Source organism: Saimiri boliviensis, chromosome 14 (genome assembly GCF_048565385.1).
Source record: "Saimiri boliviensis isolate mSaiBol1 chromosome 14, mSaiBol1.pri, whole genome shotgun sequence".
Taxonomy (NCBI): Eukaryota; Metazoa; Chordata; class Mammalia; order Primates; family Cebidae; genus Saimiri; species Saimiri boliviensis.
In genome coordinates this window covers 50,936,534-50,954,506 of record NC_133462.1, presented here as the reverse complement: position 1 = coordinate 50,954,506, position 17,973 = coordinate 50,936,534, and the positions used below count along the sequence as shown (strand labels likewise).

General features: G+C 48.1%; 1 protein-coding gene and 1 non-coding gene across 8 annotated transcripts in view; both read left to right on the top strand.

Moving 5' to 3' along the window:
• The window catches only part of NAV1 (neuron navigator 1), a 279,966-nt gene that overhangs the window by 176,330 nt on the left and 85,663 nt on the right, over positions 1-17,973 (top strand). For all 7 annotated transcript variants that reach the window (XM_074385049.1, XM_074385048.1, XM_074385044.1 and 4 more), the window contains one exon: positions 2,461-2,826. In XM_074385049.1, coding sequence (XP_074241150.1) covers positions 2,461-2,826 — 366 coding nt within the window. The remainder of the gene's footprint in view (positions 1-2,460; positions 2,827-17,973) is intronic.
• Positions 17,309-17,411, top strand: LOC120362848 (U6 spliceosomal RNA). The gene has a single exon (XR_005578648.1). It is a non-coding gene; the product is annotated as a U6 spliceosomal RNA (small nuclear RNA).

The following is a 17,973-nucleotide window of genomic DNA, read 5'->3' as shown; positions in this document are numbered from 1 at the left end:
CTGGAGACCCCCCCACACACCCTCTCATCATGGTTAGCATCATCCTCTTCCTCCCATATCTCATCCCAATGTCAAGGTCTGCTTGCTTTTATCAAGCACTTACTGCATGGAGCCCTGGACTGAGTTTTCTGATGAAAACTTCCTTTCTTTTTACTCACACATCCATTGTGAGTTTGCTCCTCTTTGATTCATTCTTGAGCGCCGACTACAGGCCAGGCACCATGCAAAGTGCTCAAGTACAATAGTGAGTGAGCAAGGCGGGCAGTCACACCATCACCACAGCCTCTGGCTTCAGAGAACATCCATTTCTGTTCAAGGAGATGTGATGTCTAGGTCCATCGTCATTAGAAGCTGAAACAATACACTGTACGAGGCAGAGCTGCAGAATGCAGAGGGGTTCCTAAAGGGCTGCCAGAGGTTGGGTGCAGTCGCTCACACCTGTAACCCCAGCACCGTGGGAGGCCGAAGTGGGAGGACAGCTTGAGTTCAGGAGTCTGAGATCAGCCTGGGCAAATGGCAAAACCCTATCTCTTTAAAAGGTACAAAAATTAGCCAGATATGGTCATGTGTGCCTGTCTGTCATCCCTGCTACTTTGGGGCTGAGGCGGGAGGATCACTTGAGCCCAGGAGATCAAGGCTACAGTGAGCCATGTTTGCACCACTACACTCCAGCCTAGGCAACAGAGTGAGACCCTGTCTCAAAAATAAATAAATAGGGCAGGCAGAGCCAGGAGGGGAGAGGCTGGGCATGGACCCAGAAGCAGCCACCACTGATTGCCCTGCCCAGCCAGGGCTCCCTCATCTTGCCCACAGGACTACTGCCAGGACCCCAGCCCACTCAGTTTCAAGAGTGTTTGGATCCCTCCAGTTCTGCTGATCAGAAAACAAGACCATATTTTCTTAGGTTCAATAGAGACAACTTTGGAAATTTTTCTTTTTTTCGAGGAACTTCATAGAAACCAGAATCAATGTCCCACTCCTATTCCAGCCCCCAAAGTGACTAAGCGGTGGATGTGTTCACAGAGGAAAGATTGCTTGGTTTCATGCAATTCAGGTCCAGCCACAGATTGCCTCAGTTGCCCCAGCTTTCTTTTTCTTTTTTTTTTTTTTTGAGACGGAGTTTCGCTCTTGTTACCCAGGCTGGAGTGCAATGGTGCGATCTCGGCTCACCGCAACCTCCACCTCCTGGGTTCAGGCAATTCTCCTGCCTCAGCCTCCTGAGTAGCTGGGATTACAGGCACGCGCTACCGTGCCCAGCTGATTTTTTGTATTTTTAGTAGAGACGGGGTTTCACCATGTTGACTAGGATGGTCTCGATCTCTTGACCTCGTGATCCACCGGCCTCGGCCTCCCAAAGTGCTGGGATTACTTGCCCCAGCTTTCTTGACCATCAAACCCTGTTCCATTTACTTAGCCCTGTCTGGCTTTAGTTAGGATAGTTTATGGAGACCCTACCTAAGGCTGATTTGGGCTGGCCCCACTGCTAGGCTAGATAGAATTATGGGTCTCAGCCTGAACCCAAGTCGAGGCCACCCCTCCAACCAGATTCCAGCTATATTTCCTCTCTGTAGCCCCCCTGGCCCTATCTTCTTCCCTAGGCATCCAGGCTCTGCTAGTCTCAGGCCATCCAGCACTAACCTGGGCATTGCTCCCTTGGACTTGACCAGGAACGGACTGAGGCTTGGGGCCCTGGACATCCAGCTTCACTCTCACATCCAGTTCCCCATATCCTCTCTTTTGTCCAGTTAAGGCTGCTGCCGTTCTCTGGGAGGCTCTACTTCCCCTGCTGCCCTAGGCCTGTGGCTGAAATCAGTCTTACTGGGGACCTGCCACACATCCCAGATTCCCAAAGCTTTTCCTATATACCGTCTGCACTCTGCTTCAGCTTTCCTGTATCTGATGTTTGGGAATCAGCTAGCCTTCAGCCAATTAATAGAAAAGAGGTGATGGACACAGCCTTAACAAAATGATAAGGCCTTCTAAGCTCAAGTGACCAGTCTCTCTCACTTGCCCCCAAGGTCTGTTGACCCCTTCCATATACCAGGCACTGTGTTCCATCTGTATACATGGGATGCTCACAACTCTATAAGGTAACTTTTATGCCATTATCCCCATTGTACAGATGGGAAAACTGAAGCTTCAGTTAATTATTTGTCTTGAGCTCACTTACTAGCAAATAACAAAAAATTCAAAACCAGGTCATATTACACAATCTAGGCTCTTAACAGTATACAGGATTGCTTCCCTAGCCACTTAAGATCATCTCCTTTGTCAAACAGATAGCATATCACAAAGGTAACATACAATCAGAGGCCTCATGGAGGAGGTGGAGCTTGGGCAGGCGGGAGGAGGTGAGAGGGCCTGTGGGTGGAGGGGAGGCATTGCTGGGGTGCGTGTGAGGGGACAGGGCACACAGCGGCTGTGCTGAGGACTAAGTAGTGCCCTCTGCTCTCCGCCCAGCTCCCTGGAGATGACCTGCTACGACAGCGATGACGCCAACCCACGCAGTGTGTCCAGCCTCTCCAACCGCTCGTCCCCTCTCTCCTGGCGCTATGGCCAGTCCAGTCCTCGGCTGCAGGCTGGTGACGCGCCCTCTGTGGGTGGGAGCTGCCGCTCGGAGGGGTCGCCCGCCTGGTACATGCACGGGGAGCGGGCCCACTACTCCCACACCATGCCCATGCGCAGCCCCAGCAAGCTCAGCCACATCTCCCGCCTGGAGCTGGTTGAGTCCCTGGACTCGGATGAGGTGGACCTCAAGTCCGGCTACATGAGCGACAGTGACCTCATGGGCAAGACCATGACAGAGGATGACGACATCACTACCGGGTAAGCGCGGGGGTTCTTAGAAGGCGAGGGCAGGATGGTGGAAAGACCACAGGGATGGAAGGCCTTAAAAGTGGAGTGGAACTCAAAACAGGGGTTTGGGTTTGCTGTGCTGCGACGAAAGCACACAAAACGGTGCTATGTACACTCCGTGACTGCCTCTGAAATTCCACGTGGTTTATTCCAGACTTGGGTGTGGTGGGCGGGGCCTACATCCGAGGAACTGATTGGTCAATGAAGGCGCCTCCCTCTCATTGGTCTCTGTGGCTGTCATTCTGTGGTATGCCCCACCCTCCTCCCTGGTTCTTGGCCCTCGAGAAACTGGCCCAAAGAGCCTTGGAAAAGCATTTTATTCCCCGCTCTTACGCTAAGTCTGTGCGGACGCTGGATAACTAAAGCTGCTTTCCCATTTGAAAAGAAAAAAAAAAAAAAAAGGATATTAACTATTAAGATCGTATCTCTCTACCTAAGAGGAGAAAATGAGAGCATGTGGGTGAAATCGCTAGTCAAACAGTGAGTAGCAGCCGTAGCTCCACTTCCTTTGCCAGGGGTTCCTGACCCCTCAGTTCCCTGTCTGACCCCGTGGCCCTCAGTCTCTGCCCCTTGGGTTTCTTCCTCTGCGCACCTTCTACCAATCATGCAATTTCCTAATGCCCACGCAGTATGTCAAACCCTTCTTTCCTGCCCTTTGCCCTGCAGGGACCCTCATCTTATTTTTCTCTGCCTTAATTGACAGAGCTGTGCCTGCGCCTTCCAACCTTGGAAGAGTCGGCCAGGACCCCAAGGCCCCAGCACTTCATTCTTGCCGTCCTCTCCTAGTCTGGGAGGATAGGGGAGAAGACAGGAAGAATGAAGGGCTGGAAGCTTCGGGGCATCCTGGCCGACTCTTCCAAGCCCGGAGACCGGAGAGAGGCAGTATCTGGAAGGTTCTCTGGAGCACCTCTTAGCTGACTGCCACTTCCACTCTCCCTTCTTGGTTTGCTGTATCATCCCCTGCCAAGGGACCATACAGGTAGCGGCAGCAGGCCTTCCCTTCCTTCTCAGGGACTTAGTATCTTCCTGCCAGGGACTGCCTCTCCCCAGTGAAAATCCCAGACTTCAAGGGAGTGGAAAGTAGCCTCTCCTCGGAAAAGACGAGAGCCAAGCTCCAGGCCATCTACTGTTCCCTGCTCCCATCTCCACCCCAGCGGAGAAACTGGGAGGGATCTGGTCAGGGCCTGTCCAGCTGATGAGGCCGCTCTGGAGCAAAACAACTGACGCATGAATCGGGTTGTTTACTGCCTGTGAAATCCCAAGGGCCAGCCCCACCTCGCGCTCGCTCTCAGATCCGCCAGCCTGGAGCTGGGACCGGAGAAAAGCCATCCAGTTCACAGGCCCAGAGCTCCTTCTGTGGTTAGAGGCGTGTGCTGGGCAGGAAGGAGAGCCAAGGTGTGTGAGGAACTGCTCCACACAGCCTCTACCCTAGGAAGCTGCCAGGGACTGTCTGAGGAAGTGTCAGGTCATTGCCCTCCTCTGAGAGCTCCGGGAGGGAACAGAGGGTGGCACAAGCCCAGTAGGGCTGAATCTTTAGAAAGTTCCCCCTGTGTTAGAAGGACCATAGCCCCAGACCCTACAGAGCTTCCAGACAGGTGAAGTGATGGGACTCCTGTCCTGCAGAGCTCCCAGACTGATGGAGATGAGACCCCTCTGAGAGCCCCTCACCTCACCAACCCATCTGATGGCAGAAAATACCCCAAGTGTTGGAAGGTACAAGACCCCTGCTTGGAGAAATCCCAATCTGAGGAAGGTGGCAGGACTTCTGGTTCTTAACTAGCTGTATGAGCTTGGGCAAACTAGTTAACCTTGCCAGGCTTTCATTCATTTGTCTATCTGCCAAATGCAGATAATAGTAGAACTTATCTCAGGGCTATGATGAGGGTTGAAGGCATTGATATACGTAAAGTACTTAGAATAATTCCTGGCTCACTGTAAATGGTCACTAAATGATAGCTATTATTTTTGTTGCGATTATTATTTTTATTGTTATTAGAACCCCAGACTGATGGGGAGGCACAACTCTTGCTGTCAGGGGTGTGTAATCTAACCAGAGTGCCACTCACTCAGAATCAACAGCACAGACAGAACTAGTAGCAGCTGGTCAAACCCAGGGACATAGATAATAGAGTGTCGGGGCATGGAATACAGCGAGTAGGGGAAGGAAAAACCCCTTTGTGCCCCTCCAGCACCCTTGCTTTATCCTCTTTTCTCCAGGCAAGACATGTGCTCCTGGATCCATTTTTTTAAAAACTAGAGTTCACTGAGGCTAGCATGAAAAGAACTTGCCTTTCCTGCACAGCCCCCAGCTGTAAGCCCAGGGAGAGTTTGCATGGGGAACACAGAGTCAGTTGCTGGCATGACAATATCCATAAAGTGGACCTTACTGTGAACTGTGATGCTAGTTTACAAGATAATTTCACATGCATTTTTTATGGTCAATCTTCAATTAACGGTAACCCTTAATACGAGTTTGTTAACTTCCCTGCCAGGACTGTAAACATGGCCATCTTTAAATGTGCTTAGGAAGTCAGAGTTAAAGGGAATCAACTTATAATCCCCAGTAATTTAATGTAAACAGTCACTCCTCAATTATGTGTTTTGTTGTTTTAATTAGTAACAGGGCATCCCGGATTCCAGCAGCCCGTTAAGTGAACATGCAAACCTGAGCTGTCCTTGCTCAGTCTCCTGTCGGTCTTCTCATCCCCACTGTGGTTTCCATCTAGATGTCATAATTTAGAAAATGTCCTATTTCTTTGAAAATTGTTTCTCTAGTGATAAAAGGGGTAGGGCTATTCCCTGTAGAGATAGCTTCACATTCCCTCCTCAGCCACAGTGCAACACCCCTGCCCACCCATCAGCCTCAGCCCCCTGCAGTTCACTTTCCTATCTCGCAAGAGCTCCCAGCACTGAGCCAGCAGAAAAGGGGAGCTATCTTTCCCTACTGGGTGACATAATTGACTCCCAGTTATCCAAGTGAGCCACAAAAGATGACAGTAATTCTGATGCTTTCTCCACACTCTGTTTATCTGCTGGGGGACTGTCTGTTTGGGGGTTCTTTCCAAGCCTCTGTTCAGTCTCAAGTTAGCTCTCCCTACTCCCTCCACTGATCAGGCCCCTTCCTGGGTCGTTAGTTGGTGAATCAAAGAAGGCAAATTCTTCAAACTGAAGTCAGCAAACTAGAAGGAAGAAAGTGACTCTGATGCTGCTGCCAGAATAATCATACAAGTTTTTTACAAATTATGTATTTTTAAAAATTGCAGTCATATATCTATAATATAAAAATTTACCATTTTATGTTAACCATTTTAAAATGTACTGTTCAGTGGCATTCAGTACATTCACATGGCTGCGTAACCATCTTCACATCCATCCCCAGAACTTTGTCCTCTCCCCAAAGAGAAACTCTGTACTCATTAAGCAGTAGCTGCCTTTTCCTCTTTCCTTCAGCTCCTGGCAGCCACCCGTCTGCTTTTTGTCTCTATGAATTTGACTACTCTAGGTAACCCACATAAGTGGATTCATACAGTGTTTGTTTTTTGTTTGTTTGTTTGTTTTGAGACGGAGTCTTGCTCTGTCACCAGGCTGGAGTACAGTAGCACAATCTCGGCTCACCGCAAACTCCACCTCCCGGGCTCAAGGGATTCTCCTGCTTCAGCTTCCTGAGTAGCTGGGACTATAGCCATGCGCCACCATGCCCAGCTAAGTTTTGTATTTTTAGTAGAGACCAGGTTTCACCATGTTGGCCAGGATGGTCTCAATCTCTTGACCTCATGATCTGCCTGCCTTGGCCTCCCAAAGTGCTGGGATTACAGGTGTGAGCCTCGAGCCTGGCCTTTTTTTTTTTTTTTTTTTTAAATGACTGACTTACTCACTTAGCATAATGTCATCAGGGACCATTCATGTTGTAGTGTTAGAATTTCATTCTTTTTTTCAGGTTGAATTCTCTTCTATTGTATGTATATACCACATTTTGTTTATCCCATTCATTTGTTCATGGGTAGTTACCACCTTTTGGCTATTATGAAGAATGTTGCTCTGAGCATTGGTGTCCAAATGTTAATCGAGTTCCTGCTTTCGGATCTTTTTGGGTATATACCTAGAAGTGGTATTGCTGGATCGTATGGTAATTCTATGTGTTTGGTTTTTTTGTTTGTTTGTTTTTTGAGGAACCACCACGCTGTTTTCCACAATGGCTGTACCTTTTTGACATTTCTACCGGCAATGAATGAGAGTTCTAATTTCTCCACATTCTCCCCAACATTTACTATTTTCTGTTTTGTTTGTTTTTATAATAGCCATCCTGGCCAGGCACAGTGGCTCATGTCTGTAATCCCAGCACTTTGGGAGGCCGAGGCGGGTGGATCACTTGAGGCCAGGAGTTGGAGACCATTCTGGCCAGCATAGTGAAACCCCGTCTCTACTAAAAATGCAAAAACTAGCTGGCGTGGTGGTACGCGCCTGTAATTGCAGCTATTTGGGAGGCTAGGCAGGAGAATTGCTTGAACCCGGGAAGCGAAGGTTGCAGTGCGTCGAGATTGTGTCTCTGCACTTCAGCCTGGGCGACACAGCAAGACTCCATCTCAAAGAAGAAAAAAAGAAAGGAAAAAAGCCATCCTGATGGAGATGCAGTGGTTATCTCATTGTGGTTTTGATTTCTCTGGAGGTTAATAATAAGGAGCATCTTTATGTACTTATTAGCTGTTTATAGATCCTCTTTGGAGAGATACCTGTTCAAGTCCTTTGCCCATTTTTAAATTGTGTTGTTTATTTTTTGTTGAGTGTTAAGAGTTCTTTACATAGGCTAGATATTAACCTTTTATCAGACATATGATTTGCAGATATTTTCTTTCATTCTGAGAGTTGGGTTCCCTTTTCATTCTGAAGATATATCTTTTGTGCACAAAAGCTTTTTATTTTTATGAAGTTCAGTTTATCTATTTTTTTCTTTTGTTGGCTGTGCTTTGGGTATCATATCTAAGAAATCATGCAAAATCTAATGTCATGCAGCTTTTCACCTGTTTTCTTCTAAGAGTTTTATAGGTGATGGGTTTTTTTAGAAATACAAATTCTAAGACTTACCAATGTAGAATCTCTGCTACCCAGAAAGCCACATTTTTCTAAAGCTTCTCAATAATTTTAGACTAGTCTATCTTCCTATCTAGTACAAAAATCTTATCTGCAGTATCCCTGACAGTCTTTCATCCCTGGCTTCCACAGGCACAGTGATGGGAAGCTTATTCCATATCATACAGAATTAAGTTATAAGGAAGTTTCTAAATATTCAGCTGAAATCTGCTTCACTGTAACTTCCACCTATTGATTCAAATTCTGTCATCTGGGAAAAATAGAGTAAGTGTAAGTCTTCATCCAAATAGTTCAACATGTTCTTAATATAGCTTGAATATTCTCTAGACCAAAAAGAAAAAGAAACGGTTCCTAGCTTATTTTAGTACTTTCTTAACTGACCCAGTTTTTCAAACCTTTCATTGTCCTGGTCACCCTCCTCTGGAAGCTCTCAAGTTGTCAATGATCCTCTTAAAATTTGGCACCTAGACTGATCACCCGCTTGACACTAGAAGTAGTCTTGCCAGGGTAATATCCAAATCACAACACTGCAGACAGCTTCGAGTTGGCCGCTGACTTTCCTAGGTGACAGCTCGGGCCATTTTTACCATTTGAAAATACAAAAGGAATTTGTTTTTCTAAAAATAGGAAGGTCTGGAATTTAATCTAAATAAGAAGATAAGTTTCACAGCCATCTGTCCTTCCATCCCTGGCATCCATTGGAGTGGAGGGGAATAGAGTATGGGTACCCATACAGAGGCGGGTGCAGGCACTGAGTGTAGGGGCTACACGTGCCTGGACGGAGGAGGTCAGAGGGCCCTCCATCTTCTCCCTTCTTTAACATGGGTTTCTCTCTCAGTGTGTCCATTTTTGTCTATGTGAATGGGTGAGCTGTGTCTGAGCTGGGTGGCAGTAATGGATGGGAATTTGCAGGCCAACACAGCAACACTTGCCAAGTCCCACAACTCCAGAGGGCGCCCTTCACCTCCACCAAGTCTGCTGTCCTGAAAACTATACCAAGGGCCACAGAGCAGTAGACAAGAGTCTGCGGGTTCCATCCCCCTTTTTTTTTGGAGACAAGAGTTTTACTCCTGTTGCCCAGGCTGGAGTGCAGTGGCGCGATCTCGGCTCATTGCAACCTCTGCCTCCTGGGTTCAAGTGATTCTCCTGCCTCAGCCTCCCAAGTAGCTGGGATTACAGGCATGTACCACCATGCCCAGTTAATTTTGTATTTTTAGTAGAGACAGGGTTTCTCCATGTTGGTCAGGCTGGTCTTGAACTCCCTACCTCAGGTGATCCACCTGCCTCAGCCTCCCAAAATGCTGGGATTATAGGGATATGCCACCACTCCCAGCAGCAGGCTCCATCTTGAGTGAGCTCTGCATGCACGTTAGGGGACAGAGGATTCCTTGGCGACTTGTGCACCCTGTTTCCCTCATCAGGTTGCTTCCCGCCCTCTGTGTGTGGCTGGATGTTCCAGTCTTCTTGTTTTTCTCTTCACCTCCCCTTCCTCCTTCCCCCAGCCTGTCCTCTTGAACTGTGCTTGGGGGCTCAGAACAGATGGGATTCGTTTCCTCCTTGGCTCTGAAGTGTCCTGACGTTGAAAAATGTCAAATAAAATAAACTGTAGGCCCCTGCCTTCTCCCAGGCTGGCTCTGTGCTCCCGGAGTCAGCGAGCTCAAGCCTTAAAGAGACACTTACCGCCCTGCTGATGGAGCCCCAGCCCCTGCAGCTTCCCTCCTGAGAAGGAGCTGCATTCACTGCCCTCCCACATGGCTCAGGTCTGACTTTCAGACTCCAAGATACCCAACCCAGCCACTCTCATTGATAAGTCTCTTCCAGCGAGCACTGGGTTTATGTGGTTTATACAAAAAAGAAGAGACCCCTTTTGAATGTGAATGGACAAGGGTGGAGAGTTGTACCAATTCTTATTTCTTCTGCCTTTGCATTCTCTGTTTCCTGGTAGGTCTTTAGGAATCCCGTCTAGTGGGGCAGCTGGACCAGGCCAGTTTTTGCTCATGGAACCCAAAGATGGAAGCAGAAAGTGGTAGGGAGCCATCCTCAGGAGGACCCAACATTTAAGTTCAGGAAGGAAACTCAGTTTTTGCCCTAATAATAATAATTTTTAATTTAAAAGGGAGGTAGGCAGCCTGTGCAACACAGTGAGACCCTGGCACATGCCTATAGATAGTTTCAGCTACTTGGGAGGCTGAGACAGGAGGATCACTGGAGTCCAGGAGTTGGGGGCTACAGTGAGCTACGATTGTGCCATTGCACTCCAGCCCAGGTGACAGAGCAAGACACTGTCTCTTCAAAAAAAGAAAATTAATAAGTGGGCTAGGCGCAGTGGCTTATGTCTGTAATCCCAGCACTTCGGGAGTTCAGGGTGGGAGGATTGCTTGAGACTAGGAGTTCAAGACTAGCCTGGGCAACACAGCAAGACACTATCTCTACAAAAAAAATTAAAACTTAGCTGGGCATAGTGGCACATGCCTGTGGAGGCTACTCGGGAGGCAGAGGCAGGAGGATCCCTTGAGCTCAGCAGTTGAGGTTGCAGTGGGCTATGATTGCACCACTGCACAAGCCTGGGCAACAGAGACCCTATCTCCAGAAAATTAAATAAATTTTAAAAATTAAAATAAAATAGAAAGATAGGGTATGTATTGTATCCACAGTAAAGGAAGCAGTACGTAATTGAAGTAGATGATGGCGGTTGCTTCATTGAAGATAATCTCTAACAATTAGAATGCTGACTTCAGACTCATACACATAGGCTTGGCTGATGCTTCTCTGTGGTGTAGGGGAAGAAGCACTGGGCTAATCCTGAAATCTGGCGTTCAGTCCTTAGCACATCTCTAACTTGCTGTGTGGCACTGAGCAAGCCACCTGGCCTCTCTGAGTCTTAGTTTGTTCATCTGTAAAAAAGGTAATCGTTTTTGCCTCAAGAGGATCAAATGGAAAAGAATAGTAAGAGTGCTTTGAAAAGTATAAAGAGCTGTTGGTTTGAAATCTATGATTCTGGTCTGGTGCGGTGGCTTATGCCTTTGGGAGGCCAAGGTGGACAGATCACCTGAGGGCAGGAGTTTGAGACCAGCCTGACCAACATGTGAAACCCCATCTCTACTAAAAATACAAAATTAGCTGGGTATGGTGGTGCACGCCTGTAATCCCAGCTACTTGGGAGGCTGAGGCAGGAGAATCGCTTAAACCCGGGAGGCAGAGTTTGCGGTGAGCTAAGATCACACCACTGCACTCCAGCTTGAGCAACAAGAGCGAAACTCCATCTCCAAAAAAAAAAAAGAAAGAAAGAAAGGAAATCTATTATTCTGATCTCAACTTAATGTTCTGTTCGTTTAGCTGATGGCTTCTGTCTTAATTAGGGGTTGCTAGAGTATCAAAATAAGATTTCTTAAACTTGGAAGATGAGGACATTAAATTTGGGCCTTGACTCGTTTCAAGGAATGCTTTGCAACACAGTCTTCATATTCTTTTAATCCTGTAGCGTGCCATTAAGTAAACAGACCTTTGAGAACAGGCTTATCGACACAGGCATGACACAGAAGTGCAGAGCCCTAGCATGGTTTAGAGTGAAGGCTCCCAGCTAGGCTGCCTGTGTTTGTATCCTGCCTCTGTGAGCTTGGACGAGTTTTTCCCTTCTCTCTGCTTGTTCCTTCAGCTGAAAAATTCGAGAGAAATGGTGCCTACTCTGTAAGATTGATTTGAGGATTAAATTTGTTAGTACTCTTACGTTAGATATCATAAATGCTAGCTGTCCTTAGTCAGCCATTTGATAATAGACATTAGCAAGCTGCTGGACCTGTATTGTCAGACGCACGTTCTAGATGATAGTACATTCTTTGAAAGATGTGTTAACCTTCATGCTTGAAAAGGATCTTTCTGATCCTCACTGGAAGAATGACATACTAAGTTGTTTGCCAAGAAAGATGGATTTGTCCTGACCTGTTTTTTTTTTTACCTGTTCATGCAGCAAATGGTGCCCATCTGTGGTTTGAGGTCTGGGCTGAGTATAGCATGTGGTGGTTGTGCAAATAGCTAAGCTCACTGCACATAGAATCACACAAGTGGCCATAACCTCCTTCCCACATTGTCTTGGCTAATTGTGCTGTCTGTCCCTCACTGAAACATGGGTTTCTTGCATATGAAGAATGTCTTGGGCTGGGTACCCCCAGAAGCTGACCTTGAGACAGGATTTGGGTGCAAGTGGTTTATCTGGCAGGTGCCCAGAAAGTGCTGATCGGAGTGGGAAAGTGCGTCAGGGAAGAGAAGGAAGCCATTACAGGCTATGTTCATGTGCAGGTTACTGCTATGGGCAATTACAGATTTCTAGGAGGTGACATGTAATACACCTCAGTGTTACCCACCGGAAGGGCAAGGAAGTTTGGGTATTTATATGTCAGCTCCTGTTCATTATCGGCTTAGGGCAGCTCCTAGGGGGCTTCGGCTCTGAGTTTCAAGCCTGTGCACATAGGCTGAGAGGAGTCCCTGAGTCTGAGTCACAAGCACCCACAGTCATACTCAGACAGCACCTACAGGAACAGTGACTATGGAGGGGTGTAGGCGGCACACCAACACCACCAGTTATAAAGAGGGAAGATGGGAAGGAAAGACAAGAGGAAGGTATGGAGTTAGATTCCTGGGTCAGATGTGAATCCCTGGCTCTCAAAATATTCCTTCTTATTTTTTCCTTTTTTTTTTTTTTTTTTTTTTGAGGTAGGATCTCACTCTGTTGCCGAGGCTAGAGTTCAGTGGCATAATCACAGCTCTTGGCAGCCTCTACCTCCTAGGCTCACATGATCCTCCCACCCCAGCCTCCTGAGTAGCTGGGTCTACAGGCACACGTCACCACACATGGCTAATATTTAAATTTTTCTGTACAGACAGGATCTCACTATGTTGCCCAGGCTGGTCTCAAACTCCTGGGCTCAAGCAATACCCCCAGACCTCCCAAAGTGCTAAGATTACAGGTGTGAGCCACTGTGCCCAGCCTCCTTAATTCTTAAAATAAAATAGTGGGCAGCACCACTCAGTCTGTGCAGGGTTAATCTGGATAAGAGTGTCTGTACAAACCCAACAGGGTTGGTGAAAGATTGGAACAAGCCAGGTATTCCAGAGGGGCTGCTGAATGTATTCTAGTTACCATGGCAACTAATGCCAGTTAAGGTGTGTTCCTTCCTCTAGTGTGTCCTAGTAACCTACAATTGAGCTGCTGGAGTTTTCACCTACTGTGATGACACGGAATCTGGTTGACAATCAGGACGAGTAAGGGTCGAGGAAGCTGTTGAGATGAGCCTGGCTTTTCCCCCACCAGCTCTGCCCACTTGTCTACCTGTCCACTGTCTCCCCTCTTTAATTGTCAACCTTCTTCTTATGTTCTGTGATAAGCCGGTTGAGCTTGTGTGGTGCCTGGAAATTCCATGTAGTCTGATATTACAGAAAGAGTACAAGTTTGGAAGTTTGACAGGCCTCGTGTTCAGATTCCAGATCTGAGGCTTTGGGAAAGCTGTTTATCTGTTTTCAGGGAGAATACTAATATGGCAATAGGATTGTTGTTAGCATGTAGTGAAATATAGTGTATGTAATACACTTGGTGGCCAGGCACAGTGGCTCATGCCTGTAATCCCAGCACTTTGGGAGGCCAAGGTGGATCACTTGAGGTCAGGAGTTTGAGACCAGCCTGGCCAACATGATGAAACCCAATCTCTACTAAAAATACAAAAATTAGCTGGGCATGGTGGTGGGCTCCTATAGTCCCAGTTACTTGGGCCGCATAAGAATTGCTTGAACCTGGGAGGTGGAGGTTGCAGTGAGCCGAGATCATACTCCATCTTAAAAAATAACACTTGGCAGCCGGGCGCGGTGGCTCAAGCCTGTAATCCCAGCACTTTGGGAGGCTGAGGCGGGCGGATCACGAGGTCAAGAGATCGAGACCATCCTGGTCAACATGGTGAAACCCTGTCTCTACTAAAAATACAAAAAATTAGCTGGGCATGGTGGCATGTGCCTGTAATCCCAGCTACTCAGGAGGCTGAGGCAGGAGAATTGCCTGAACCCAGGAGGCGGAGGTTGCAGTGAGCCGAGATCGCGCCATTGCACTCCAGCCTGGGTAACAAGAGCGAAACTCCGTCTCAAAAAAAAAACACTTGGCATGCAGCAGGTGTCAGTCAATGTTACCTCCCTCCCTTCTCTTGTTTGCTCCTAGAAAACCAAAGCTATAATAAAGGCCATCTGTGGAATGGAACTGTTCTGCCTGGATGATGATGTCCAGTTGCCCATGTCTTTGCCAAATCCCCTCCCTCCAGGGAGTCTTTCCTGATTCATCCTATTGGACTCTGGGTTGTCCTGGAACTTATGTGCATAATTTGCACTGCAGTAATTTGCACTTTTATGATTCTCTCACAGTTGCATAGCATGTATGGTTTGCACACACTAATACTGCATTATCTTATTTAATGTTAACACTGTGAGTTAGACATTCTTCCCCCCAATTTACAAGTGAAGAAGTTGGAACTCAGCTTAACTGGCTTGGTAGGATCACATAACTCAAAGTGGCCCCACCAGAACAGAACCCAGGCCTCTGTCCCCCACATTCTGTGCACGTTCCAGCACACCTACTGCCTCGCTTTGTGCTCCTTGAAGCCTTTCCCTGTGTGTGCAGCCCTTGTGTCCCTGAAACCTGTGAGCACGTCAGGGGCAGGGATCACAGGCCTTCCGCTGGAGCAGGAGCTTCCCAAAAACAGAGACTCTGTCTTCTCTGTCTGTCCGTTTCCCCTCAACACCTAGCAGCGTAGGTTCTCAGGCTGTGCTGTTGACTGACCAGTGAATCATTATTAGAGACCCCCTCCTGGAATGCCCTTACGTGACCTCTCTGTCTTCTAGGATAGAGTCTTGCTTTGGGGAGCCACAAAGTAGCCACAGTCAGGAACTCCGGGCCAAGGGCAGAAAGAGCAACCCAAGCCTCTGTGAATACAAGTCCTTGTTTGACTCCAACTCAAAGGCTGAGCTGTCCCAGGATGTTCATGAGGGGCCAACTCTGGCCTCTGGGCTATCAGATGTCTCTGGCCAGGCAGTAAAAGGCCATTCACTGCAGCTGAAGAAAGGCCAGCAGGCTGGGCCGAGGGACTTTCCCACTGAGGTGTTCAGGGTTGGGGGCCCAAAGATGCTGCAGGACGGAATGATTGTCATTGATATATCGGAGTGACAATGGAACAAGCACAGGCAGAGGCATAAAAGTATAGATTTGAAAAGTGGGCCAGAGGAGAGAGTCAGGCCTTGAGAGACCAAAAGCACATCGCTCCACTGGAGGCAGATCAGCACTCGCTGAATATGCAGGGCAGGATCCCAGAGAGAGAGGGTAGGAGAGGCTGACACGGGGGCGTGTGCGGTAGATAAACAGTCAGCACGTTCGTGATGTGCACGCCAAGCAGTGGAAATGAGAGCCAGATACTGTGTGAGACCCATCCAAACGTGTGTGAGAGGTGGCTGGATACAAAGAGGCTATGTGTGCAGCAGATCGACTGTTTGAAGACAGGCCCATCGATGTGCAGGGGGTGTGCAGCAACCAGACAGGCGCAGAGAGTGTCTGAGAGGTGGAGGGATCCTTCCAGAGAAAGGCAAGTGACCTTGTGCTCAGCCTGGCGAGGTGACCCAGAGCAGGGTGAGTGTACTCTCACCAGCCTACCCCCCTTCTCCTTTGGCCAGCTCCTACAAAAAGAGGTCTGTGGCTTGGCTTGTCTCTTTCTTGTGGGGCAGCTCCAGCTTGGGAGACAGGAACAATCTCTGACCTAATTCCTGCCCTCTTTGACTGACTGCTCACCCTCTTCCAGCTCCTCTCCCTAGCCTCAATCTCTCATTCTTCCTCTACTTTGATGTCTGGCTTCTGTCTTGGCCCCTGTGGGTTTGATGACAAAGGGCAGTTCAGGAATGACACTATCTACACATGCACGGCCATATGGACAATTTCAGGTGCTGGGACTTCTAGCAGCTGAGGTTCCCAGGACTGCTGACATTCTGCTGAGTGTTATTAGAAGATCAGGGACAGAGCTTATCATCTGGCTGTCACTGCCCCTTTCCAAGCCACAACGAGCCTCCATAGAGGGACCCTGGGTGATAGCCAGCTGCCCTGTGCCCATGCTGGGGGCCCTGGGGGATGGCCAGCTGCCCTGTGCCCATGCTGGGGGCCCCGGGGGATGGCCAGCTGCCCTGTGCCCATGCTGGAGTGAACTTTCCTCTGCTTTTTACTGTTCTCTGGATTTAGCCAGGGAAAGGAGCTCCCTGTTTGAGGTTCCAACTAAGAGATCCCACTCTTCCCAGCTCTGATCAGATATCCCTGAAGTTAGGAAGGCAACAACTATACAATCTCTTTTTTTTTTTTTTTTTTTTTTCTGAGACAAGTCTCACTCTGTCACCTAGGCTGGAGTGCAGTGGCACAATCATGGTTTACTGCTGCCTTGACTTCTTGGGCCAAGCAATCCTCCCAGCCCAGCCTCCCAAGTAACTGGGACTACAGGCAAGCACCACCATGCTATTTTTAATCCATGCTAAGTTTTAGATTTAATAGAGGCTAATTCTTAAATTTTAAAATACACAGTAATTGAGGGATTTTTTTCTTTTTTCCTTTTTTGGTAGAGGCAGGGTTTTACCATGCTGCCCAGGCTGGTTTCAAACTCCTGGGCTCAAGCTATCCTCCTACCTTGGCCTCCCAAAGTGCTAGGATTACAGACGTGAGCCACCATGCCTGGTTTATGCAGTCTCTTCTATCTCCACAGGTCCTTGTGGTTAGTTTCCTGCTCTTGGGAATCAGAGTAGCAAAACAGATGGAACATTCTGGAGCCCACCTGGCCTGGCTGTAATTTTCAGTTTGCCACTCACTGTCTATGTGCATTACTTAGCCTCTTTGTGCTTCTGTGTCATTATCTGAAAGGAATGCCCACCTCGTGATATTTTCTCATACATTTGATAAATACTTGTAGACCACCTAATGTACACCAGACACTGCTGATGTGGCAGGAGGAAACATAGGCATTGCTTTTAAATGCAGATATGAAAAGAAATGGCCAGACATGGTAATGCCTGTAATCCCAGCACTTTGGGAGGCCAAGGCAGGTGGTTCACTTGAGGTCAGGAGTTCAAGACCAGCCTGGCCAACATGGCAAAACCCTGTCTCTACTAAAAATACAAAAATTAGTTGGGTATGGTGGGATGCGCCTGTAATCCCAGCGATTCGGGAGGCTGAGGCATCAGAATCGCTTGAACCTGGGAGGCGGAGCTTGCAGTGAGCTGAGATCACGCCATTGCACTCCAGCCTGGGTGACAGGAAGAGACCCTATGTCAAAAAACAAAAGAACAACAAAAAAAATGGCCACTCTCGCTTCGGCAGCACGCATACTAAAACTGGAACGACACAGAGAAGATTAGCATGTCCCCTGTGCAAGGATGACACTCAAATTCGTGAAACCTTCCGTATTTAAAACAAATTTTAGACCGGGCATGGTGGCTCACGCCTGTAATCTCAGCACTTTGGGAGGCCAAGGCAGGAGGATCACCTGAGGTCAGGAGTTCAAGACCAGCCTGGCCAACATGGTGAAACCCTGTCTTTATTTTTTTAAAAAATTATTAAATAAAAAAAGAAAAAGAAATGGCAAACAAGCCGACATATAAACATGCAGTAGGTTGGGTGGTGCTTTGTGTCATAAGGAAAAATAAAGCAGGGTAAGGGGCAGAGAGTGCTGGGGTAGCGGGTATTTGAGGGCCGGTAGTCCAGGAAGGCTTCTTTGGTAAACTATGCAGACAACTGGGGAGAGAACTGTCCAGGCAGACAAAAGAGTATGTGCGGAGGCCCAGAGGCAGGAATCAGCATGAGTTCAAGGAACTGCAATGAGGTCGGTGTGGCTGAAGCAGAGTCAGCAAGGGAGCGAGTGGCCAGAAATGAGGTCACAGGTCGCCAGGGGCCAGCTGTGCCATGCTGAGGACTTTGGCTTTTCTTCCGAGAGAGGAAGCCACTGGAGGACTTCAGGGAGAGGGACGATGTGA